The sequence below is a fragment of the Micrasema longulum genome, unplaced genomic scaffold, assembly GCF_059751315.1.
Source record: "Micrasema longulum isolate JH-2025_06_02 unplaced genomic scaffold, ASM5975131v1 h1tg000958l, whole genome shotgun sequence".
Classification (NCBI taxonomy): Eukaryota; Metazoa; Arthropoda; class Insecta; order Trichoptera; family Brachycentridae; genus Micrasema; species Micrasema longulum.
In genome coordinates this window covers 432,036-459,142 of record NW_028278149.1, presented here as the reverse complement: position 1 = coordinate 459,142, position 27,107 = coordinate 432,036, and the positions used below count along the sequence as shown (strand labels likewise).

At 36.0% G+C, this 27,107-nt stretch overlaps 1 protein-coding gene across 1 annotated transcript; it reads right to left on the bottom strand.

Annotated features, from left to right (window-relative positions):
* Window positions 1-360: 360 nt before the first annotated feature.
* On the bottom strand, window positions 361-20,560 carry Nadk2 (NAD kinase 2, mitochondrial). The gene is made up of 11 exons (XM_088232234.1): window positions 20,238-20,560; window positions 15,012-15,114; window positions 11,655-11,819; window positions 9,520-9,621; window positions 8,412-8,520; window positions 7,171-7,286; window positions 5,849-6,017; window positions 4,901-5,037; window positions 3,276-3,412; window positions 1,669-1,794; window positions 361-614 (listed from the first exon to the last, which is right to left on the bottom strand). The coding sequence occupies exons 1-11, from the start codon at window positions 20,275-20,277 to the stop codon at window positions 502-504; spliced, it is 1,317 nt and encodes a 438-aa protein (XP_088088360.1). The 5' UTR covers window positions 20,278-20,560; the 3' UTR covers window positions 361-501.
* Window positions 20,561-27,107: the final 6,547 nt, after the last annotated feature.

Sequence of the window (27,107 nt, the reverse complement as noted above, 5' to 3'; positions counted from 1 at the left end):
ACTTGTTATCAAAGTAATCAAGACTGGTATGTTTGTCGGCAGACCTGAGAATTCTGGGCACAGAGGAATAAAAACCACAGTTAGTTCTATGGTTATCGGTATGAAAGAGTGAGTTTGTCTGAGGTTTCTAGTTGGGATATTTAATTTTATCGAGCTCAGTAGTTCAGGCGCATCAAAGAGCGAGTTGAGAATTTTAAATAGGACTCGAAGGTCGGATTTATTTTGACGGTCTTGAGGAGAAGATATTGCTATGTGCCTCTGGATAAGCCCAACCTCCAGCCTATCTTTCTTAAAAATCGATGTTGAACTGATTCAATACTTTTGATGTGAACATCAGCTGGCTATAATTGAAATACATCATAATTGAAAGGGAGGAACTAGAATCCCAATCGTCCATGCTCTCTGTAGCTGCAAGACGTGCGGGGATATTTACTTATTGTACAGCGACCTTGACACTTGATTATCCAATATATTTATAATATAATTCTATTAAAAATAATCCTATTGTATCTTCTCCAAGGCGACAGTTCTCAGAGAATCTTCAGGGTGTATTTCCAGGGTGGCTTCGGTTCCGTCGTTGAAGGGAAACGATACTCCGCCGTCTATGACTAAACCTGCAAAGCGTATTATACATAAACACGAGGGCGGATTGATAATGAAGCAACCTAGCGCTAGATGGCAGCGCAAACACAAAAAAAGATTTATTTTTTCCAAATTGCGATCTGTCAAACGGCAGCTGTTAAAATGTCACCCAAATTCATCGATTAGTTTATTCGTTGTAGTCGTTTGAAGTAAACAACTTTTGTGTTTCTTGAAAAATGGAAAAAAGCGAATTTCGTGCAGTGGTTAAACACTATTATTTGGAAGGGAAAACGGCGAATGAGACAAAAGAAAAGCTCGATAAACATTACGGTGAGTCTGCTCCGTCAGATTACATGGTCAAATATTGGATTGCTGAATTTAAACGCGGCCGAACGAGCACTGCAACAATACCATCAACAGGAAGGCCAAAAGAGGTGGTTACTAAAGAAAATGTCAAGAAAATCCTCCATATAGTTATGAATGATCGCCGAGTGAAGTTGCGTGAGATTTTTGAAATGGTAAACATCTCATATGAACGTGTGTTCAACATTTTGCATGAACCTTTGCATATGAAAAAGCTATATGTGTTGGATTTGTTCCGGCGTTTCAGCTACCATTGCAGGAGCCGTCTTCAGGATGAACTGTGCGTTTTGTAGAAAATAGTATGTGTTTAAGTTCTAGTAATTTGTACCGGGTCGCAGTCGGCAGTAGGCACATTTCTATTGCTTTTGTAAGAAGATAAGAATCCCCTGGAAACGGAAGCTGTTTATAAACTAAATTGCCGAGGATGTGATAAAGTGTACATAAGACAAACAGGGCGCACAGCAAAGAAAAAGATTGACGGACACAAAAGAGCCTGCAAACTTGGGCACCCTGACAAATCCGCAGAGATTCTAGTCAATAACAAAAAGTTTCTTGAAAAAATTTAGGAATGTTCCTCTGAAGTTTCGCGGTCTGGTCCAGAAACTCTGTGTATATTAACTGTGTCAAAGTAGGAGATGGTAATTTTTTTGCATAACGATAGTAGGAGGACCGGCAATCGATACAGGCTAATTTTTTATAAAATAAGATGTAGGAAAGGGTTACCGGCGTCGACACAGCGGCTCTTGACGTGCACCGCCGTAGTGAACCCGCGCGACTGGAGCCCCTTGGGGGAAGGCCACACGTCAGCGGATATCAGCTCCCTCACGCTGTACACGATCCGAGGGTCGTCTGCAACAATCGTCGACAGTAAATTAAAGTGTGACAAAAATGAAAACCATTGTGAGTTGATGCGAAGCGACAAATTAATTACTCTTATTTTCCCCTTTCATCGTTCTTCATTAAACGGGTTATTATTCAAAAAGTAGGCAAGATTTCTCAACAACAATACTAATTTACCACGCCGTTTCCCCGTAAGAGTAGGCAGAGAGGATAGAACGCCACAACACCCTATCTTTGCATACATTTTCTCATGCACGCGCGCCTATTATTCCGACTTTTGACGTGTCCATCTTCGAGTATTTGTTGGATTTGGTCATGCCGTGTCTTTCTTGGTCTTCCTCTATTTCTGCATCCATCAACATTCGCATTGTAAATATTATAGCCGTTTTTTCGCTGTCCATTCGTTCTACATGTCCAAACTAGCGCAGAGCTCCTTTCTTGATTCTAGATTTTGTCCATAATGCTACTCTCAGTCTTACATTATGTACAGATCTCAATATTTGTGCATCTATCATACATAGTTTTACAACACATTCGCCTGAGAGATGAATGCTGTCGAAATGCGATCCCTCGGGCGAATCTGTGGTAAAACGATGTATGATGGGTGTACAAATGTCAAGATCTGCGAACTACGTAAGGCTGAGACGTGCATTATCGACAGAATCAAGAACAACATTCTGAGTTTGTCCAAATTTTTGTAGACAAGGACTGGATTCAACTCCCTGGGGAGCTGTTTACATTAACATATCACAACAGAGATGAAGAACATTTAAGAGAAGGTAACATAGAAGTCTAGGCATCTACAGGGCTTATGACCTGTCATTGGCTGGTTTAAGTGACCACTTTACACACTGTGTAACATTCACCATTCTGCCCATATTTAAACATCTATGTTTCTTCAATTCTTTCATCTGTTGATATTTGCAAAGTTAAAGAGCTGAAACCTTTATTTATGCGGGTGAGATTCATCTAATTGAATTATTTAACCTACATACTAGGCAACGCCTGAAAATGTTATTTTTTCAATTTCTGTACTTCTTCATGGACCAGGTGGATTTATCAACAATATTTTGAGTTTGTCCAAATTTTTGTAGACAAGGACGGGATTCAACTCCCTGGGGAGCTGTTAACATGAACATATTACAACAGAGATGAAGAAAATAAAATCGTACTGCGTTGGTTTGGACATGTAGAGCAAATGGACAGTAAAAGAACAACTAAAAGGATCTACGATGTGAATGTTCATGGATGCAGAAAACGAGGAAGACCGAGAAAGACATGGCACGATCGAGTCCGTCAAATACTTGAAGATGGACATGTCGAAAGTAGGAGTAATTGGCATGCGTGGATGAGAAGATGTATGAATGTAGAGGAAGCGAGGTCGATGGTGATGTGGCATTCTATCCTATCTGCCTACCCCTACGGAGAAACGGGGTGATGATTTGTTTAAATGAATAAATTATCAAAAAACCGCGGTCAGTGGAGCTCACCCGGGGGGAACACGAGCTGGTTGTTGTAGAGCTGGGCCAATTCCTGCGCACGTTCCTTGTCAGGGGGGTTCCCGCCGTTCTGCTCCGTCCACAGCCGCAGGAGCTCCTCCACAGATTGGCTGCGAAGGCGATTTATACTGCAAACAGACATCCGTCGTTACAACTTTACTTGGAAAAATCAACGATGCATAAAGTACGCACTAATCGCCTGTGGCACCTGAAGCGTAAGAATGATCATCTTACCTTTATGTAACAAAAATGATAAAGGTACGCTGCGATTGGTGTACCAATGCAGTGCCCCTTACACAGCTATGGAAAGGGAATTATAATTATTATTATATTAACATATTTTTTTTTTTTTTTTTTTTACATTTTTTCTTTTGCACCACAACAGGCCAGGAGGCCTAATTACAGTGGTGAATTACATCACAGAGCACCCAGGCTTGAGAAAAATCACATTTTTTTAAATTTTTGTGTTCTCACCGGGAATCGAACCCAGAACCTTCCGTGCGTGAGTCAAGCGTCTTGACCACTACACCACGGAGGCCGCCAACAGAGATGAAGAACATTTAAGAGAAGGTAATATAGAAGTCTAGGCATCTACAGGGCTTATGACCTGTCAATGGCTGGTTTAAGTGGCCACTTTACACACTGTGTAACATTAACTATTCTGCTCATATTTGAACATCTATATTCCTTCAATTCTTTTATCTGTTGATGTTTGTGAAGTTGAAGAGCTGAAACCTTTATTTATTTAAACTTAAACCACTTAAACCAGCCACTTAAACCACTCTGTTGTAATATGTTAATATAAACAGCTCCCCAGGGAGTTGAATCCAGTCCAAGTCTACAAAAATTTGGACAAACTCAAAATATTGTTTATTATTATTTGTTATAGGCAGGCAGCCTTTACTGACGCGCCTATATCTCGTGTACTGCTTTTTGTCCCAAGTTCTTCTTCCTTCGAAGAAGCATCCAAATTTGAACTGGTTGGCCAAATTGAAATGGACAACTAGACTTGGTAATTCATTCCAGTCTGAAACCACCGTGCTGGGAAGGAAGTTTATCTTGAGATTGAGGTGGAATTGGGGACGATATCTTCCAGTTATGGCCCCGTAAATTTGGGTTAGGATTTAATTGATACATCTCAGGCAGGGGGCAGCCATGGTAATCATTGAGTTTCTTATAAGTTTCTAAAGAGTCCGCTCTCTTCCGTCGTTCTTCCAATGATGTAAGTCCTGGTGCTTTTAATCTACCGTGGCGAGGCATCCTTTCGAGTGATTTGGGGATTTTCGTGGCACATCTTTAGACTTTTTCCAACAGCTTGATGTCTTTAGTAAAGTAGGGACCCCATACTCGATATCCACACTCCAATAAAGGTCTTACATAGGTCTATTTATATATTTTAAGAAATATCTCTGATGATGATGATATTTTGTTGAAATGGAATTGTGTAATCTTAGTGAGAAATTAAAAATATTGATATTGCCAGCCAAACGACAACAACACGACGAAATGTCGATAAATAAGACTTTATTTTCAAGCCACCATAGTGAGTAATACGACTTACCGGATAATGCGCCGTCTGTTAGGTGTTTTGTTGTTAAATGAACTGAGAATTTCACCTTAAATGCCAAGAGGTGGATCCCGTACCGGTAGACACGCACAGACCTGAAGATTTGGTCCGAGTGGGACGGCTGTCTCCGTGCATCTTCACCTGCAGGTGGCTCACGCGGGCCGCCACGTTCTCCCCGATAAATACCTGGAAGAAGAGGTCAAATGAGTTGGCGTTGTAGGTCACAGAGGTCGAATAAGTTGGCGTTATAGGTCGTAGAGGTCAAATAAGTTGGCATTATAGGTCGCATGATGTAATATAATAGGTCGCAGGATAGGCAAACTAAAGGTGATTAATAATGTATTAACATATTACAACAGAGATGAAGAACATTTAAGAGAAGGTAATATAGAAGTCTGGGCATCTACAGGGCTTATGACCTGTCATTGGCTGGTTTGAGTGGCCACTATACACACTGTGTAACATTCACCAATCTGCCCATATTTGAACATCTTTATTCCTTCAATTCCTTCATCTGTTGATGTTTGTGAAGTTAAAGAGCTGAAATAATTTATTGATTAATTTACATTAACTGATGAAAGGGTTGAGGAAATGTGGGTGTCTAAACATAGGCAGAATTATCATAAGCCCTGTAAATATCTAGACATCCATATTCCCTTCTCAAAATTGTTTTCCCTCCCTGTTGCAACAAATGTATATCACTAGGGAGGAAATCCAGCCTGTCTACAAACATTTGGACATGCTCAAAACATTTTGGTCATATTATTATTGCTTGTTTACCATGTCAGACTTTTCATACTGTAGTAGTATTTTTAAACATAATATGAAAATTGATAAAACGTAAAGAAATCTACTCCCAAAGTTTTTGAGCAGGAGCCGCCAGTGGCTGGGATGCCAGTCCCGAGATGACAAGACAATGCCAGTAGAGGCGAGGTGAGGTCGTGCGAGATGGGAAAACAGGTCACGCCACAACACAACGGGTAATCCCCCGGCTCACCTCGTTGAGGGCGAGGTAAGGCAAGACCCTCTTGAATATCCCCGGAGTATTGCTCCTGTCCAGATTCTCTCCGTCTTCACGCCCCATGCTCCACGTCTCCTTGTCCAGCTCCAACCCGTACGAGGTGGTGGCGATGTTCTCCGAGTCGGGAGTCTCCACCACATTGTACCTGGGACCAACAAGTTAAACATTGATTTGCATCTATTTCACATTTTAAAAAAGCTTTGTTTAGAGACGATTTTTGTGACATCCAGTGCAAAGATATGTGTACCATGGGGTACAGATTGCAGAATTTCTTGCCAATCAATGTTAAGCAAACATTAGTCCAGAGCTTACTTTTCCCACTACTTGACTATGCAGATGTCTGCTACCCCATGCTAATTCTGAACTGCTTGATAAATTGGAGTTAAGCTCCAGCCGTGTAATTCAATAGTGCAAAATTCAACCACTTAGCCCCTCACCTTTCTAGTACCCACAACCACACATTCTGCAACATATTGCTGAATATCATTAACCTAATTTTAGTGCATGTTCGGACATGGTGGTGTTTTTATCCCCTTCAACTCTGCATGTAATTTATGTATTTTTTGTAAATACTACAATGATGGTAAAGATTAAAGTGTACTTTAGTATTTGCGTGTACCTTGATGCTTATTCTGAACTGCTTGATAAGTCTGAGATAAGCTCCAGCCGTGTAATCCAATCGTGTAACGTTCAACCACTTAGCCCCTCACCTTCCTAGTACCCACCACCACACATTTTGCAACATATTGCTGAATATCATTAACCTCATTTTAGTGCTTGTTCAGCCATGGTGGTGTTTGCATCCCCTTCAACTCTGCATGTTATTTATGAATTTTTCCGTAAATACTACGGTTATGGTAAAGATTAAAGTGTGCTTTAGTATTTGCGTGTATCCCGACGCTTATTCTGAACTGCTTGATAAGTCAGAGTTAAGTTCCAGCCGTGTAATCCAATTGTGTAACGTCAACCACTTAGCCCCTCACCTTCCTAATCCCCACCACCACACATTCTGCAACATAGTGCTGAATATCACTAACCTAATTTTAGCGCATGTTCGGACATGGTGGTGTTTGCATCCGCTTTAACTCTGCATGTAATTTATGTTTTTTTTCGTAAATACTAAATATAATACGGTGATGGTAAAGATTAAAGTGTATTTTAGTATTTGCCTGTTGGTGTAGTGAGTGTCCTGATGAAGAGTAGGGTATGTCTCGAAACCGGTAGACATAAAAAGTCAGTTTATGAGGCGGACCAGTGTCATGCCGTATAATGGACGCCGCAACAGAGATGTGTCTTACCTCGGCAGGATGGGTTTGTGGAGGTCCAGGGGGGCGCCGGCGACATTGGCGCGCAGTCTCTCATCGCTGGCCAGAGTTGTCCTTATGCGGCTGCGATGGAGCCAGCGAAATCTCCCCTGCGAGTGAACGATCAATTTCATAATTACAAAATACAGTCAACTCGGTAGTTACGAGAAAGATGTGAGGAGACTCAAGTTGTTTGTTAGAAGCATTACTCGTTATACCAGAAAAGGGTTTTTTAATACAATTTTTCCACAATGTTATGGATGAAGCAGTGGCGAGCGGTGATTTATTTTATAGGTAATCTACAAAAAATGTTTATTCATTTTTACCTACATATAAATACGTAAGTAATATAATTAAAAATAGCTATTTTTTCTGTGGTTCTATGAAAATCAATTAAAAAATATATTACTAACCACGCAATATATGTAGCTTTATTCTACACTATTTTGATAAAATACTTGTTCAAAAGTTTATTAAAAAATACCAAAATGGCATTTAGCAGATATTTCCATTATGATTTAAAAGTCAATACTGAGCAATGGCCGATTCCTTTTTAAATTATGAAGCGAACTGCGAACGCCACATGTCCTATATAATATATAACGGTATCCTATTAAAGAAAAATAGCCCTTCTAGCCGCACTAGGCATCCATATAAAGTTTGGCTCTTTATCGAGTAGAGGTGGATTCAAATTTTACTAAAAAATAGCAACATTAACCTTGAAATCGCATCTAAAATGAGGTGTCAAAATTTCAGGCCGCTACGACTCGCCGTTTCGGAGATGTGACGGACAAACAAACAAACTCAACACAGGACTTTGGTTCCGCGGAGTTGGGATTTATGTCTCAATAAATGTAACATAAATATATTGTGAATAAGATGAATAAATAAATAAAAAAATAAACACACACGTGTATTTTCAGCTTTATAAAATAAATATAGGCGAATTACAGACAAATAAATTGGGATAACCCTGCAATAATAAATACACAGATACATATTTAAGAGTATTTACAATGCAAATTAATATCCATTTGGCAATTCTCGACCTGAGTAGGGCCCATTGTTTTGCTGCGAACTGCAGCTAACTTAATACCCAATGGTCATAGAATGGTTTTCCTACGTTTGGGCTCCTCTATAGCTTGGCGCATCATTACTCTGAGGTCTATCATCTTTCTCAAGTTGTTCATCGTTTCGCTCGGTCTTCATCGGCCCCGGCACGGACGAGGACTCACCTGTCGTATTTCCGCCAGAGCGCCCCTAATGTCCCTGGAGCACCACTTGGGCAGGCAGAGTCGCCCCTCGCTACGACTCGGATCACTGTTGAACCCGACCACGGGTTTTCTGCGATACAAACAAAGGTGTTTAGGTATGAGAATATTTAAACTTATAATTAGAAATCAAACACTGATTTGAGTCTACTGAACACTTTATTTTATATATTTTTTTATCAATATTCCTACAGAGATGAGGTAGAATTTTTTTCAAATTCAGGATTATCGATATTCGAGCGTTTACAGGGCTTATGACCTGTCATTGGCTGGGTTGAGTGGCCACTTTACGTTTTTTACAACATTCCCCATTCCGCTTATTAGCGAATATCGACACAGGTACCATTTTGATTCTTGTATATATCTTATTAAATGAGAAAGCATTCACTAGCGTGTTGGAGCACCATCTATGTATTGATATTGAAGTTAAGTATTTTTAATTAGCATATTACTTTATTTTATGTATTTAAGACTCTTCCGAGTTAAATTAAGTACTAGTAATCGCCTGCAGATGATTCTGCAATTTATTTATACTTATATTTTGACCAGATCTTATTACACAACATTATTTTTTGGTATGTGTATTTTTGTACATACACAAATCTGGATTTCTCCCGAGGGGGAGTAGGTATATATATATTTTTTTTATCAATATTCCTACAGAGATGAGGTCATAAGCCCTGTAAACGCTCGAATATCGATAATCCTGAATTTGAAAAAAATTCTACCTCATCTCTGTAGGAATATTGATAAAAAAATATATATACCTACTCCCCCTCGGGAGAAATCCAGATTTGTGTATGTACAAAAATACTTTATTTTATTTTTACAAATTTAAACATATAAAAATAAAAACTTCGTGACAATTGTTTCGTGACTTGAAATTCAAATATAGAGTAAAGCGCCCTTGAGGTATTATATTACGAAAATGGCGCTGTATAAGTTATCCATAATAATAATAATAATACTCGTCCAAACTCAACACAGGACTTTTAGTCCCGTGGAGTTGGGACATATGTCTCAATAAATGTGTTATAAACTACTTATAAGTAAATAAATAAATGAGTCTTACTTGGAGTCTCTTATCCTGGAGGCTGCTAGCAGAAAGGTGCCGTCCCCTCCACAGGGTATGACCACATCACACCAGTTGATGAGAGACGGACTGTACGCTAATCTGAAATATTATCAACATCCATTGTACAGAACAACAGCGGTTTTGGCACTAAAGTTACACACAAGCTAAATCATTTCATCTAAAATATAGTGCGATGACCGATGAAGCGAGTCATCATTTTATATTGAATACAATACAACATATTATGCAGGTCTAACAGTATTGCCCATAGCGACGTCCTGCGGTGTATTAACATCGTTCCTACCATGGAGACATGAAGAACAAAGGAACGTGGCCTATAAAGAGACCACAGGGCGTGGTAACGCCCAGTCAGTCAGTCAGCCCAGCCAGCCGGATGGGTCAGCCCTATGCAACCACTCAGCTCTAGCATGCAGTTCAAGTGCAGCCAGTTCAACTCCTCATAGCCGTAACACTCGCGCGACATAATTCATAATTTATTGCACATAAAACGTATGTCTACATAGCAGCAATGTCCAGCAGTACATTCACGCCATGGAGACATGAAGAACAAAGGAACGTGGCCTATAAAGAGGCACAGGGCGTGGTGACGCCCAGTCAGCCCAAACTCAGCCAACTCAGTCGCAGCACTTCAACTCATCATCGCCGCTGCGCTCGTGCATCAGTTCCGTATATTTATTCACCGTGTAATAAATTCACATTAAACATCACCCTCGAGTTTTCTGTCATTCTCCAACTCAGGTAGGAGCTCCAACCCCCGACAACAACCTTTATCCTACAAGCCCGGTTTGGCCATGTACCTTTCGTATGTTTATTTTTTTATTTAATCCAATATAAAATACAAATACACAGTTTACAAATGAAAATGTTTATACAATAGGTACATTCAATATAATTTTATTTTTATTTTTGGATGTAGCCACTCCACTGGCCCACAGGCACGTTGCGGAGTGTCAGTGTATTATTTATTTTATACTTAATTGTACATACTTTCACATCAATTGTTGTGTAAAAATTAAAAAAAAAACAAAAAAATCAAAAAAATTAAAACATACCTACATCAATAAAACGAGACAGGATTTTCAAGAAACTAAAATTATATTCTTATATATGAAACATTGACATATATATTCAAAACAATTCGAAATATAATTAATGTACAGGAACTTTTAAAGATTTATTTTGCATTGTGCCAATCAATTTTGGAGTACGGTATAATCGGTTGGGGTGGTGCGAGTGACACAGTTTTAAATAGTGTATTGGTTGCACACAAGTCCATCATTAAAATAATACTCAGAGTCCCGATACAGACATCTACTGAAGAAATATTCCATAAATCACAACTTATGACACCAAAACAATTATACGCTAAAACAATACTCACTTATAGATTCAAACACTACTCTTACTCAAATGAAAGACATAACCCCCACAATACATCACATACAAATAATATAATCACTAGATCCTCAACACATAAACGACTTAAACAAATACAAACTAATACCACTTTCGGACAAAGGGATTTTGAGTATTATTCAATTAAAATCTATAACCTACTTCCACTATCTATTAAAGCAATTAGTAATGAGAAAATGTTTAAAAAGGCTATAAAAAAATGGATAGTGGAGCTAGGTAGAAGTAAAATGGATTGTCTCATTCGCCCATACCAATGCTGAATCGACTGCTCCACAACTGTATGGCTTATGTTAGGTTTTTGTTGTTTTCATTGTGTGTTTTGTAATATAAATAATATAGATGTACATAAATACCTTGTTTTTAAAACTGTCTGAATATTTGTTAATTATGTTTGTTTTTTAAGTGAGTCTTCTTTGTTTATTCTCAAATGTAATTAAAAAAAACTAAATTGTTAAGTGTCCTCGGCACGGGAAACCCCAGTGAGGTCACATTATTTTTTTTATTAATTATAGTTTGTAAGCGAAAAATATGAATAAATAAATAAAAAAAATATTCTTCAGCTTGTCTAGTCATTTTAGCAATCCACTGATGGACTCGAGCTTTGTCCCTATCAATATTTAATTTCGTTTAATTTATTTAAAGCTGAAATAAACAAATAAAACCATGTAAATTAGGGGGAGTTAAATTGCGATTACCTGTTGACGACTTGGACAGTACTTCCGAGGTCCGCGAGGGCGTCGCACACCTGGCCCTCGAAGTCTTTCTGCAGACGGTGGTAGTGGAGCAGCGCCTCGTAGTCGGAGCCCCGACTCCTGATCAGCCCCTCGAGCTGATTGGGACTGGCGCCGCGATGGCGGTTCCTGAAAAAATCATTCGGGCGGGTGAAGAATATGGCTTTGAACACAGAATATAGAAAAGCTTAAGTATGGAAGCGAAGTAAAGAATGGTACGTATGATAAGCCTCTATTTAGACTTGACCAAAATTTAATGTTGACTCATTTACTGTGCGATTTGAGTTGCAGATATAATGGCTGGGTGGCAGCAGCCTTGCAGAGTGAAGTTGTGTGCGCTCGCCTCGCAACAGCGCCAGCGGTTGTACTCTAGTACTCTATCTAAGTACTCTATCGAGAACCGTTGCTCGGTTACTAGTTACTGGCACATCCACGCAGGGGTTTCCCCTTGCGTTATTTATTTATATATACGCCCAATGGGCATTTTTAAGGACAAATTTATACACCGGCAGACCTGAGAATTCTGGGCATAGGGGAATGAAAACCTTAGTTAGTTCTATGAAAATGGTTTTTGCGAGGAATTCAGTACTATGACGAAAAGTAATTTCGCCAGAGTTCGATAGGGATCATGTTAGGATCTGTGTTAGGATTTTGCCGGTAGTGTCTTGATGATTTGATGTTCCACTGTGATTTGTTATAGATACGTATTGTTTTTCTTCTGTTGATTGAGTGCATGTTGTATAGGGCAAATTATTCTAATGTTTCCTATATGTATTTGGGTTTCGTGTCGTTTGATCGATTGGTTTGTATTACTACGTTCTTCTTCCTTTCCGATGCGGGATCTGGAGCGTGCGGCCGCGGTCTCAATTTGGAACTAACACTGTATTCCTCCACTGTCGTACTGGGAAATTAGAAAAGGGTGATTGTGCTGACCATGTGTATTTGATTGATCACAAACTGACAAAACTGCAGTGAGGGGTACAATGAAAGTTTTTAAAGTTTATTTGTTTTGTTATTTTCGCGGTTTGATTGTGAAGAAATATTAAATTTTCGCTTAATTAGTTTAAAAAAAAAAATTGATATTGTTATGCGAAACTGAAGAAAGACTCAAGTCTTTATGAACAGTTTCGGGAAAGGGGTGGATGCTTACATTGTATGGTTATCGGTATGAAAGAGTAAGTTTTGTCTGAGGTTTCCAGTTGGGATATTTAATTTTATTGAGCTCAGTGGTTCAGGCGCATCAAAGAGTGAGTTGAGAATTTTAAACAGGACTAGAAGGTCGGATTTATTTATCGACGGTCTTGAAGAGAAGTTATATTTAAGGTTGTTTCTAATTGGCCGAGTAACCGACTGCGCCTGCCGTGACAGAAACGACAGACATAAGCCCTGTAAATGCCTAGCCTATTAAAATGTTCTCCATCTGTGTTGTAATAGAATAGAAACATTCACATTCTATCACTTCTTCGCAATATTTTAAATAATCCCACTTCGCCTGTTTATCTGAGAGCTCATCCAGCCTCGTTCACGACACGGACTATCTCTTCGTTTTAGTGACGAGAGAACCCTTTTAATACCCTGTCATCGCTCTAATTTTCTTGCCTCCTCTTTCGCAGTAGTAGCCGCTCGATTGTGGAATAATCTACCCACTAATGTTAGAGCCCCTTCTTTATTTACATTTAAGTCAAAATTAAAATGTCACTATCTAAATATTTAAATTGTTCCTTCATCCTTCTTCTTTCCTTCCCATCCCATCTCCTCTATTCATTGTATGGTGTAAATTTTTAATTCTTTAATTAATCTTTGTTTTTAATTTTTGTATAAAATTGTAAGATTCAATATGTCCATGTATTTATAATTTTCTCAAACTGAACGGTTTGGGTAGGTAGGAAGAAATTGCCTAAAGGCAATATGCCCGCCCTTATATGTATATATATTGTATATGTATATTAAGTGTCAAATAAATAAATAATATGTTAATTGCTTAAATTATAACTAGCTTTACAGATTTAATTCCTGTTTGGGCCAGAATTTTCTTTCTTATCATTTGCCCTTTGATTATAAATATTATCATGCGTGCTGTTGTATGAATGGAAAAATACTAAGCTATTTATAATTACGTCATATAGAGAAGGAATGTAATTTGTTTACATATTTTTTTGACGTCACGAATCTCCTAAGATTGTTTTCAAAAATATTTTGATGTGTTTAGTATTTATAATAATAAAATACTTTGAATCAATGCGAAAGGTCTGTGGGATAAAAGGTTTTCTTACACGCGGTAAAAACTAGAGCATTTGATTGTACGGCCGAGTTTCTCCAAAATGTATTAATAAATATATTATAACAATGTCAATACAATGAGGAGGTTCAGTGCCTACGGAAATTGGATACAAAAAATGTTTTCTTACACGCGGTAAAAATTGTTCAATTGTGAAAGGCAATATTCGTATGTGTGTCCTCGATACACTAAATAACTCGATAAATAACTACTGGACCGATTTACGTGTTGTTTTTTGGGAAATGACAAGATTTGGCCTGGGCATATTTACAGCTCTTGAAATCTTCAATTCGATGAGTAGAAAAAAGTTAGGAGCTTAAATGTTCCATTAATCGACCTACCAGTGTTGCATTCTCGTAGAATGCATTTACTAAAAAAAATGCAAGGAAGTGTTTTTTTCGTACATAAAAAAAAGTTTGTATTTGAATGTATCGGGGAGGCGTCTGCGTGACAGTGACAGAAAAACAATGTTCAAAGTAGACGAAAATGAGCATTTTCGACACCTATTTTTGATTTTTATAGTTCTTCGGGAACCAGGTGGAAATTTAAAAAAAAGATTTTCAGGCGTTGCCTAGTATGTACGTGAAATAATTCAATTAGATGAATCTCACCCGCATAAATAAAGGTTTCAGCTCTTTAACTTCACAAACATCAACAGATGAAAGAACTGAAGGAATATGAATGGGCATAATGGTGAATGTTACACAGTGTGTAAAGTGGCCACTGAAACCAGCCAATGAGAGGTCATAAGCCCTGTAGATGCCTTGACTTCTATATTACCTTCTCTGAAATGTTCTTCGTTTCTGTTGTAATATGTTAATAAATTATTAATCACCTTTAGTTTGCCTATCCTGCGACCTATTATATTACATCATGCGACCTATAATGCCAACTCTTTTGACCTCTGCGACCTACAATGCCAACTTATTTGACCTCTACCACCTAAAACGCCAACTTATTCGACCTCTGTGACCTACAATACCTAAAATGTTAATGCATGTAAAGTGTTATAATAAATCAATTAAATAAAAAATACAACTCACTGTTCGAATTCATATCTAGTAACTTTGGAGACTATGAGGCATCTTTCAAACTGCAATTCTTTCTTGCTCTCCAGGACATTTTGTCTGCTCAGGGGTCCGCCATCTAAAATACAAACCACAAATTTCATTGCAAGTTGACTGACGCCACAAACTCAAGTGAAAAAGAGAGAAATGAAAATGAGATAATCATAGGACCTTACTTATTAGATTACCACCTTATACCAAGCTAACACCGAGGAATAACTATACCCGGTATGACTAGGATAAAAAGAGCTTCGCAATAGGGAAATATCACGTACTACAAATACCGATAAAAATATATAAAATGGATTTACACGACCAAGGAAGACGTGGCATGATCAGATAAACCAAAATCTTAAGTCTGGTCATGTCAAAAGCAGACAGAACCGAAGGGCATGTATGACAAGATGTACGAATGTGGAAGAGGCTAGGAGTGTATGCCAGGATAGACGTGTGTGGCGGTCCATTCTCTCTGCTCACCCCTACGGAGAAATGGCGTGATGGTAGTAGTAGTAGTAGATTTACAAACAAACCATCACGCCGTTTCTCCGTAGGGGTACCTCACTTCCTCTACATTCACACATCTTCTCATGCACGCACGCCGATTATTCCTACTCTTCACATGTCGTCCATCTTCAAGTATTTGATGGACTCGATCGTGCCATGTCTTTCTCGGTCTTCCTCGTTTTCTGCATCCATCAACATTCGCATCGTAAATCCTTTTAGCCGTTCTTTCGCTGTCCATTCGCTCTACATATCCAACCCGACGCAGCACCCCTTTCTTGATTCTGTCGATAATGCAAGTCTCGGCCGTACACAGTTCGCGGATCTCGACATTTGTGCACGTGTCATACATCGTTTTACCACACATTCGCCTGAGGGATCGCATTTCGACTGCATTTAACCTACTTTCATAATTATTTATCCAATGCCATACTTCGCTCCCATACATTAGAGTTGGCACTAGAACTCCATTGTGAACTGCTGCGATAAATATTTGTTTGCCAAAGTAGATTTCAGTGCGCCAAAATTGGACAAACAACACCGTGGTGGACATTTGACCGAAATTATCTTTAAGACAAATAAATAAAACATCAAATATTATTAAACATAACATAAAAATATTCCTTTTATGTAAAACAAATTTAGTGTTTTTTTTTTAGTTCAATGTTCGTTAATTCGATTGCTCTTATTAAATGACTTTTTACTTATTTACTCTGCTGTGTCGATCAATGTTTCCGCAAGCACAATACAATTTTAGAGAAATATATATTTTTTTTTTTTATAAATAAAATTATTTTACATTTGTGTTATGATTATATTTTTCGCGATCTGGCCACATTAATGAGCGTAACTAACAAAATTCAAGTCATCAAAATATAAAGTGATATTTATTTATTGATGTATATTTTTATTATTGTGGTGTTTTACTTATGGCGTTTAACAAACTGTAAATAAAAAATATTTTCTGGGCGTCATGAAACTTTTGAAAGATAATATTTAATGTAAATAACTGATAAAGACAATTCTTTGATATTAAAGTACGCACAAATTGACATAGGTCATAAAAGCGATCAATTACATACCGAAATATGCCGTTAATAAATGTTTAGACAATTGGATGTACATATTTTCAACAATTTTTTTATTAGATTTAATATTATCTATTTATGAATATAAAGATATTTATTATTAAAAATATATAATAACGTATCCCTAACTCTATGAGGCCAAGTAAAAGCAAGCACAGTATTAAAAAAAACTAAAAATAAAAAATATTACGTTTACATAAATTTCTATAAACATCTGGACAGCCCGCTCTACTACTACTACTACCATCACGCCATTTTCCCGCAGATAGGCAGAGAGAATGGACCGCCACACACGTCTATCCTGGCATACATTCCTAGCTTCCTCCACATTCATACATCATGTCATACATGCCCTTCGGTTCTGTCTGCTTTTGACATGACCAGACTTAAGATTTTGGTTAATCTGATCGTGCCACGTCTTCCTCGGTCGTCCTCGTCTCACGTCACCGTTCATTTTCGCCATATATGCTTGCTTTACCGTTCTTTCGTCGTCCATTTGTTCTACGTGACCGAACCATCTCAGAGACCCTTTCTTAATCTTATTAATTATACTTGTCTCAGATTTACACTCTCGCCTGATTTCATCATTCGCAACCCTGTCATACATTGATTTCCCACCCATTCGTCTAAGAGATCGCATTTCAACCGCGTTCACTCGGCTTTCATCCTTCCTCTGCCAGTTCCATGTTTCACTTCCATACATAAGTGTTGGGACTAAAACTCCGTTGTGCACTGCCAGTTTAGCTTCGATTCGATTCATCTATATTCCTTCAATTCTTTCATCTGTTGATGTTTGTGAAGTTAGGCAGAATGGTGAATGTTACACAGTGTGTTAAGTGGCCACTTAAACCAGCCATTGACAGATCATCAGCCCTGTAGATGCCTAGACTTCTATATTACCTTTTCTTAAATGTTCTTCATCTCTGTTGTAATATGTTTATATTATAATTTTTGTCAAAGGCGTTATTTAAATAATTTGCATAAAATACATGAAATAATTTGAGTTTGACCAATTTTTTGTAGACAAGAACTGAATTCAACCCCCTTGGGAGCTATCAATACTAATATATTTATTTTGACGGCTTACGCCTTTGACAAAGTATAAAATAATATTGAAAAACAATTATAATGAAACAAGACACCTGTACACAAGTGCAGAAAATATAGATACATAAAATAAAACCAGCAGAAAATTAATAAATAATAAAGGAAAATGCAGCAAATTAACAAGAAATAAAGAGTTTAAATGTAAAAAGTATTGAAGTAACAGAGGGGATGTATCATGGCATAAACAGTCCAACAAGTATAACACTTAGTGCATTTTTATAATTTAGAAAAGAAGTGATTAAAAAGTAATGATTTTAATTTGTATTAAGATAAATGAAATAACAATGTTTGATTATGTCCAAATGCTTGCAGACTGGCTGGATTTCCTCCCTAGGGAGTTGTTCATATTTAAATTTATTTCAACAGAGAGGGAAAAAGTTTTCGAGAAGGGAATATGGAAGTCTAGGCATTTACAGGGCTTATGACCTGTCATTGGCTGGTTTAAGTGGCCACTTTGCACACTGTGTAACATTCACCATTCTGCCCATGTTTGAACATCCACATTTCCTCAACTCTTCCATCTGTTGACTTTAGTGAAGTGAAAGAGCTGAAACCTTTATCACGTGGGTGAGATTCATCCGGCTGAACCAAATCACCTACTAGGCAACACCTACATTGTTTCCAGGCGTTGCCTAGTAGGTGATTTGGTTCAGCCGGATGAATCTCACCCACGTGATAAAGGTTTCAGCTCTTTCACTTCACTAAAGTCAACAGATGGAAGAGTTGATGAAATGTGGATGTTCAAACATGGGCAGAATGGTGAATGTTACACAGTGTGTAAAGTGGCCACTTAAACCAGCCAATGACAGGTCATAAGCCCTGTAAATGCCTAGACTTCCATATTCCCTTCTCGAAAACTTTTTCCCTCTCTGTTGAAATAAATTTAAATGAAATAAATCTAAGTTTCCATGTTTGTTCGCTAACATGCGGAGCCGTGGAATAGGTGAGTATTTAGCATAGTTTGACTATGCAAATCAACAGCAAGAGAAGTATTTTGTCTCGTCTCACATAAAATTCACACAATTCAAAAGTTTGGGACTGTCAAGAACATTATTAAATAACTTGAAAAGTAGCACTAAATCTGAAATGTTCCTTCTATCACTAATACATATTAATTTTGACTGCTTCATTAAACATTTATAGTTAAGCTCTTCTTTATCTTTAAAACTTGTGTTGGACCTTCTCCATACTGTTTATATGGGTAACATTTATTTACTTAAAATTGCCTCTGGTTCAATTGACTGTCCTGAACTACTTTGCAAACTTTCTATCAATGTTCCTTCCAAAGTTTTAAGAAATAACCCCTTCTTCACATACCTCTTGTTTCATCTAATTATAGGCAAAATTCATATTTATGGCGAACTTTCAATAATTTTAATGTAATAAATAAATCATTTAACGTAGATTTATTTGAAAATAATCTTAATAACGTGCGGCGTTTGCTTTCGAAATAACTCGTAGTATTTTTTTCTTTTCTTTAAAATTTACATTTAATTACTATTCATTTTATGTTCGAGAATCTTTTTTAACTTACTGTGATGCTACTTGTGAAAACCTGTAATTGGCTTATTTGTTATTTGTTTTGTTATATAAATATGAGATAATTATAGCTGTTGGTTATCCAAATAAATAAAATAAAATAAACATAATGGACTTCTCGTAAATCCAACAAAAACCCAAATTGTACTTGTTGGTAGAAAACAAATGTATTCAAAAGTGAATTTTTCCACACTTCCTCTTTTCAAAATAGATGGTACAGAAATTCCATTCATGACTTCAGTCAAAAACTTAGGTATTATCAATCATAAGCATTTAGGGTGTCACGATCAGGTTAACGAAGTTAGTCGTAAACTTTATAGCAGTTTGCACTCCCTTAAAAGATTACAGAATTTCTTGCCAATTTCATACTCCCTTCTCATAAATGTTTTCCCTCTCTGTTGCAAGAAATTTAGTTAAAATACCAATTTTAATTGCATAGCCTTACTTAAAAACCTGGTGTAAAATTACGCCGAGGCATAGTGGTATAATAACGATGGTACAGTAAAAATTCGTACTCATAAACCTCCAACGTGGTATAAGGTTGGAATAAGCCCGCTATGTCACCTGTCACACTAGATGCAGCACTAAGCACCTATCTTGTGTTCCGTTTAACTTAAGTTCCAGAACTTAACTTGTAGTCAGTAAATGCGAAGCAGCGAATTGACAGTAAACTGGCATAGGCGTTAGTCTCTTTTACTCTACTACGCGTTTTGCACGGCAAATGTGACAACGCTCATTTTTCATAACATTATTTCAAACTATCGTTCAATAAAATATAATATCTATTTAATTATACCTCAGCAATGTCTAATAAAGACATTTTTTATCACTTTTTTAAAAAACAACTGAAGATCATTTATCTGTCAAAAGAAAATTTATTATTTAAATATAGAACTGGACACTCGTGTAGGTATCGACAGCTGTTTAAGAACTTAAAATATATGATTTATGAATATCTGGTTCTTACCGCTGTATAGCCGACGAATCGCGGAGCTTAACCTCTTCATAAGTCAATTTGATTTTACATTCACAGATGTTTTAATTGAATAACAAAACTTCGAATGCGATATTAGGTTATAGTTATAAATTGTTGTAAATTTCCTATACGCGGTCACCTGATGACACTTCTGAGTTGTTACAGAAACGATATTAAGCACAAATATTTGCTTTGCAGTGACGACAAACTCACTTCGGTAAGATAAGAAAATGGACCGACAAAAACGAGTGAGAAATTTTACTTAAGATCTTTCCAAGCAATCCAAGCATACTTAAAAATAAAACATAACCTATTTTACTCCTTTGACGTCTGACAGATAGTGTTGGATTAGAAGACTAGAATATTCGATTATTTCGATAACCGAATAATTATATTTCTTATAAACAATATTTTGAGTTTGTCCAATTTTTTGTAGACAAGGACTGGATTTAACTCCCTAGGGAGCTGTTTATATTAACATATTACAACAGAAATGAAGAACATTTAAGAGAAGGTAATATAGAAGTCTAGGCATCTACATGGCTTATGACCTGTCAATGGCTGGTTTAAGTGGCCACTTTACACACTGTGTAACATTCACCATTCTGCCCGTATTTTAAGTTTGTTGCAACAGAGAGGGAAAACATTTTTGAGAAGGGAATATGGAAGTCTAGGCATGTTTTCAGGCATTGCCTAGTAGGTGAATTGGTTTAGCCGGATGAATCTCACCCATATGATAAAGGTTTCAGCTCTTTTTCTTCACAAAACTCAACAGATCGTTGCCATAGTTTTTGTATGTTCAAAAGACCATTTTACAAATTTTACAAAAGACATTTTATTTGTTTTTAAAGTAAAATAAATAAAATCAGTAAGTGGAGATTAGCATTTAAAAAATTCTGAAAATACTATTCACTAACGGAAAAAATAATAATTCTTTAGCTACATGAACGCGTTATAAGAAATTGAACATATTGGCATTCTCACTCATAGTTATTTCTACGTATCTGGTATATTTAGTGTAGGATATTGTCCCTATAGAACAAACCTTTTGAACTTTTCCAAAGATGGTGAATGGTAATTATATTTATTTATTCATGCATTTCATTTATTTATTTCATTTCATTTAATTTATTTTTTTGCACCACAACAGGCCAGGAGGCCCAATTATAGTGGTGAATTACATTACAGAACAACCAGGCTTGAGAAAAATCACATTTTTTAATTTTTGTGTTCTCACCGGGAATCGAACCCGGAACCTTCCGTGCGTGAGTCAAGCGTCTTTACCACTACACCACGGAGGCCGTAATATATACAGTTTCATAATATATACAGTTTTTTGTTCATTTTGCCCAGCTATTTGAAACAGTACTTAGAATTTTCTTGTTGTATTACTTTAGATTGTTTTATTATTTAAACTTTCTACTGAATATGCTGCATAATTTTTAGGTTTAATTTTTTTAAATAAATCTTGGGTATAAGGAAATTTATGTTTAAAAAACCTGTATATATATATATATATATATATATATATATATGTATATATATATATATGTTGAGCCAAATATGTTAGTATTATAAATGTTTGTAAAAGGCAGATTTGTCGTGCATGTTAATAAAATAAAAAAAATAACTCAATTTTCAAAAAATGGTCAGTTGAACATACAAGAACTGGGGCAGCGAGATGGAAGAGTTGAGGAAATGTGGATGTTCAAACATAGGCAGCATTATGAATGTTAAATAGTGTGTAAAGTGACCACTTTAACCAGCCAATGACAGGTCATAAGCCCTGTAAATGCCCAGACTTCCATATTCCCTTCTCAAATATGTTTTCCCTTTCTGTTGCAACAAATTTAAATATGAATAATCATAACCGATTATCAAATGGGGACAACACTAACCCTTATCAAAGAGATATATTTAGATGCTAACAAAGCGAGCGTTTTTATCGACAATTCTCATAGAAAACGTCAGATGTTTAATGGCGGCATTTACAAACTGTTTGCAACGAGATATATTGACGAGATATCATTATTTGAGATAAAAATAATCTCTATCAATACTATAAACCTCTATTGAACAGTAGTCAATCATTTTAATGAGCTGTCCGCTAGATGTGCCAATTATTAAATAGATAACTTTCGACTTCCATTGAGGAACTTCAGCTCTACGAGAAATGAAATACATAAAGAGCATAATAAATTATGGCATTAAATTATGGGGGCCAAAGAATAAATAATAGTCTAGAAACCGCATACGCGCATCAAACAGAAGGCGACTAAACTACTCTTAAAGGAGTTGTTTTACGTTTTGACCCATTATTTTCTTTGTAGACGTCGCTACACCCGATTTAAATTCAACTATGCCGTGTTGTGTCGTTTTAAAGTGCAGAAGTACTGCTGGAATCTTAAAGAAACAGGATCGGATCACATTCCACGTGTAAGTAGCAAATGCATTACTTAAAATTTGAACTATTATGTCATCTGTCAGATTGTCAAAAAAAACAAAATGGACATTTTGTTAGTTTTGCCAGGGTAGTCAAATTTTTTACGGTACTTTGCTCTTTTAATAAGAGAACTAACGAAATTTGGACCTCTCAGATTAAACAACGCCGTGGTGGACATTTGACCTGCATTATTTTCAAAACGTCAAATATTATTTAACTTGACATATAAATATCCGTTTTATGTCAAATAAAATTTGTTTCATTTTTAAGTTCAAAGTTCATTAATTAAATTAAATCTCTTATTAAATGGCCCTTTACTCATCTACTATGTTGTGTCAATCAATATTTCCGCGTGTACAATAAAATTTTAGAGAAATTAAGAAATAGGTTTTTTTATATATATTATCTTACATTTGTGTTATGATTATATTTTTCGCGATCTGGCAACATTACGCGGTGACTTCACGCATGCGCGGAGCAAAAGTGGGGCAAATGGGGGGAATTTCGGACACAGTCTGATGTATCCAAATATGATACTATATACGCTCCTTCCGGGCCATTCTTAATTTTATGTAGTATATTAACAAATAGTATTTTTTTTAAAACCAGCAAACTTCCTCATTTCGAAAATAGACTTTTCCAATATAATTTTTTTATTTAAAGCACTAACTTTTTGGTTTTTAACCACTTTGTTTTTAACCACCTATGTCTCAATTGTTTCCACCGACCGGTTTCAAAGATTAACAAGCTTCTTTCTCAAGGTATATCTAACTAATGAATTCTATCCTATTTTATTTTATCCGTATGCTGCCAATGGAACTAATAAATCAAGGATTTTTGTCTTGAAAGGATGGTAATGTGAGATGGATACGTTCTAAACTAGACAGGAGTGAACTAAATAAATACAGTTTATTTGGTTATTTGTTATATTTTTCTTATTATGAATTGCTTCTTTCATTTCTTAGATTTCCAAGTTGTCTAACACAAATTCCTCTACCTGTGCGCCACAAAGGACGCAAAATGCCGCCTATTTAACGCCTACATGACACATATTCTCCTCTACGGACGCGAATCGTGGCACCTCACTAGGGCTCAAAGCAGGAAATTCTGAGTTTCGAGAATAAAGATGTCTCTGAACAAATAATTAAGAATAGTCCAGAAGGAGCGTAAAATCATATTTGAATACATCGGACTGTGTCCAAAAATCCCTCCACTTTGCCCCACTTTTGCCGCGCGCATTCTCGAAGTCACCGCATAATGTTGGCAGATGGGAAAAAATATAATCGTAACACAAATGTAAGGTAAAAAAATAAGCAATCTGTTAATTTCTCTAATTTTTTTTTACTGTGCACGCGGAAATATTGATTGACACAACAGAGTAGATAAGCAAAGGGTAATTTAAAAAAGAGTAATTGAATTAATGAACTTTGAACTTAAAATATAAAACAATTTTTATTTGACATAAAACGGATATTTTTATATCATGTTAAATAATATTTGATGTTTTAAAGATAATATCGGTCAAATGTCCACCACGGCGTTGTTTAATCCGAGGTACAATTTTCATTAGTTCTCTCATTAGATGAGCAAAATAGGGTTAAAAAAATACCACCCTAGCAACACTAACAAAATGTCCATTTTGCTTTTTTTAACAATCTGACAGATGGAAAAATAGTTGAATTTTTAAGTCATGCATTTAATACTTACACATGCATTTGCTACTTACACATGAAATGTGATCCCATTCTGTTTCTTTTTAATCCCAGCAGCATTTCTACACTTTAAAACGACACAACACGGCATAGTTGAATTCAAATCGAGAGTTGTGTACTGAGCGACGTCTACAAAGAAACTAATGGGTCACAACGTAAAACTAATCGTTTATGATTTGTTTAGTCGCCTTCTGTTTGATGCGCGTATGCGGTTTCTGGATTATTCTCAATTCCATGTATAATACCTACGTCTCCTTTTCTCAGTATTTTTCCTTTATCTCATGTCAAATATTCCTTAATATTATGTAAATTTTGAGTAGGTATAATCTTCCGCAATATTACGAAGGCGTGACTAACAATATATGAATAAATAAAAATGATTAAGTCACCATTTCACGCCTTTTACTTATTTTCATACCTAACAACGTCCTTCAAATTCCAATTCCAAATGACAGCTCGTACCTATATTTATTCTGAAAAACTTACTAAAATTATTCAAATTCACAATCATTATTGACAATAAGATGCAAAACTATTAGTACAAAATGTCTCACGAATAAAAACAAACATGATTTGTTAGCGTTTTGCACTTCGCGCTTAAATATTTGCACATATGCGCATGCGCGTTGAGGAGTTTTAAAAGTAGCCGCACACATACGGTATCATAATTTTATTTAAATCTTTGAAAATATTAAAACTTAATATTATTACATATCATATTTTGATATATTTAGTTTATCTCTGCCTAACTTGAAAAATAAAGTGACCAACATATTTTTATCAAAAAGAGCAAATCATCTTCAGAAGATTGGGTTGGAATAGTTATAATTTGATTGATTAATGTATTTTATTATTGTATAATTTCTTTAAAATATATATGTATTTCAAGTAATTAATAATGTGTACAGTCCGATTATATTAATATTTCATACTCGATTTTTTTATATTTTCATTTTTAAGCACTCTTTATACCACATATATGTAATTGGCAGAAATTCCGTATATAAATAAATAAATAAAATATATAATTTGGTGGGGTAATTACTAACACAGGATGCCGAAAACGAGGAAGACCGAGAAATACATGGCACGATCAAGTCCATCAGATACAGAAGATGTATGAATGTAGAGGAAGCGAGGTCTGTATTCCAATATATATATATGTATAGAGTGTTATTGCGTTATATCTTCTCTGCCTACTCCCACGGGGAAACTGCGTGATGGTTTGTTTGTTTGTATAAATAGGGGTAACTTCAAAATCACCATTTTGAAGTTATAATTTTTATCAAACACATTTTAATTGTAAAGAATAATGATGTAAAAAAAATATAATCAATTTAAGTCAAATGTGCTATGTTTTTTTAGAATCCCCTTTGGATTAGAGCAAGAAAAAAATCATTATTTAAGGAAATTACGTAAATTTATGAATAACGTGTTGCTCCCAAAAAAAATGCCGAATACGGCGGCAGAAAACTGGCCTTTTTATAATTTAGTTGGTCGAAAATGATGAAAACAAAATTTTACTGTAAATAAAAAATGTACTTGTGTATAAATAAATTTATTTATTACATGTTCTTAACTAATTGTATTTTTTTCATATACACAGCCCTGTAATCCAACACGGACTTTTCTTGAAAGAAAGAAAATTTAGTTAAAATTTAATATAACCTTTTTAAAATCAACATCCGGTAGATTTTAAATGCGTCTGTGTAGGTTTTGCGAACGCGCCAGCTCTAGCAGTAGTAGTTAGGAATCGAAACGTCAAACCAATCACTTTAAAGTTTATAACCACAATAATACTGCAATTGGTGTATAATTGCAGTACCTTTGCATCATCATCATCGTTCCCTTTCTGCACATAATGGTGCATAAGGTACTGCATTGGTAAACCAATCGCAGCGTATCTTGATCAGTTCGTTGTTACATGGAGATAAGATAATCAGTCTTACGCTTCAGGTACCAGTCCAGGGACAATGAAATATTCTGATGTGAAAACACCTTTTAAATGTATGCATTATGTAACTTAGTAGACATTATAATAATAAATGTGTACATCTCCGTTCCCCTCCTTATCCTCTCTTCGAGCATCCTTGTCCTAATCCCACCAAATTTACAATAACTTACTGTTCTTTAAAAAAAAAACTTTGATTTTGTATTGAAAAATATATACGAGTATGAAAATAACATTTTTATATGTAAAAACTTATATTTATTTATATAATATGCTCCGCTCTACTCTGCTCCGGAATATCTAAGGGAACTATGCATTCCAGATGAACTAGCTGACAGGCGTCTCACGCTTAGATCAGCTACGTCTACGGCGAGAGGAAAAGTTATTATACCTCTACGCAAACAGCGCACTAAATTTAGTAAACGCGCATTTGCGGTCGCAGGCCCTATGGCATGGAATGCTCTCCCAGCAGAGGTGCGAGGCTGTGAAAGTGAAGTGATATTTCGGAAAAAACTTAAAACCCACTTGTTCTCTAAATCATTTGAATAAATCCGTAGCACGTGACAACAAAATAAATTGTTTTAATTAAATTACAAATTTAAAAGCTTCAATTAAATTAATTTAACAATAGTATCACCATGTAAAGCGCCCTTGAGGTATTTTATTACGAAAATGGCGCTGTATAAGTTATCCATAATAATAATAATGTCATATATTTTCTTTGCAAACTTTGTATACTTTCTTGAAATCTGTTA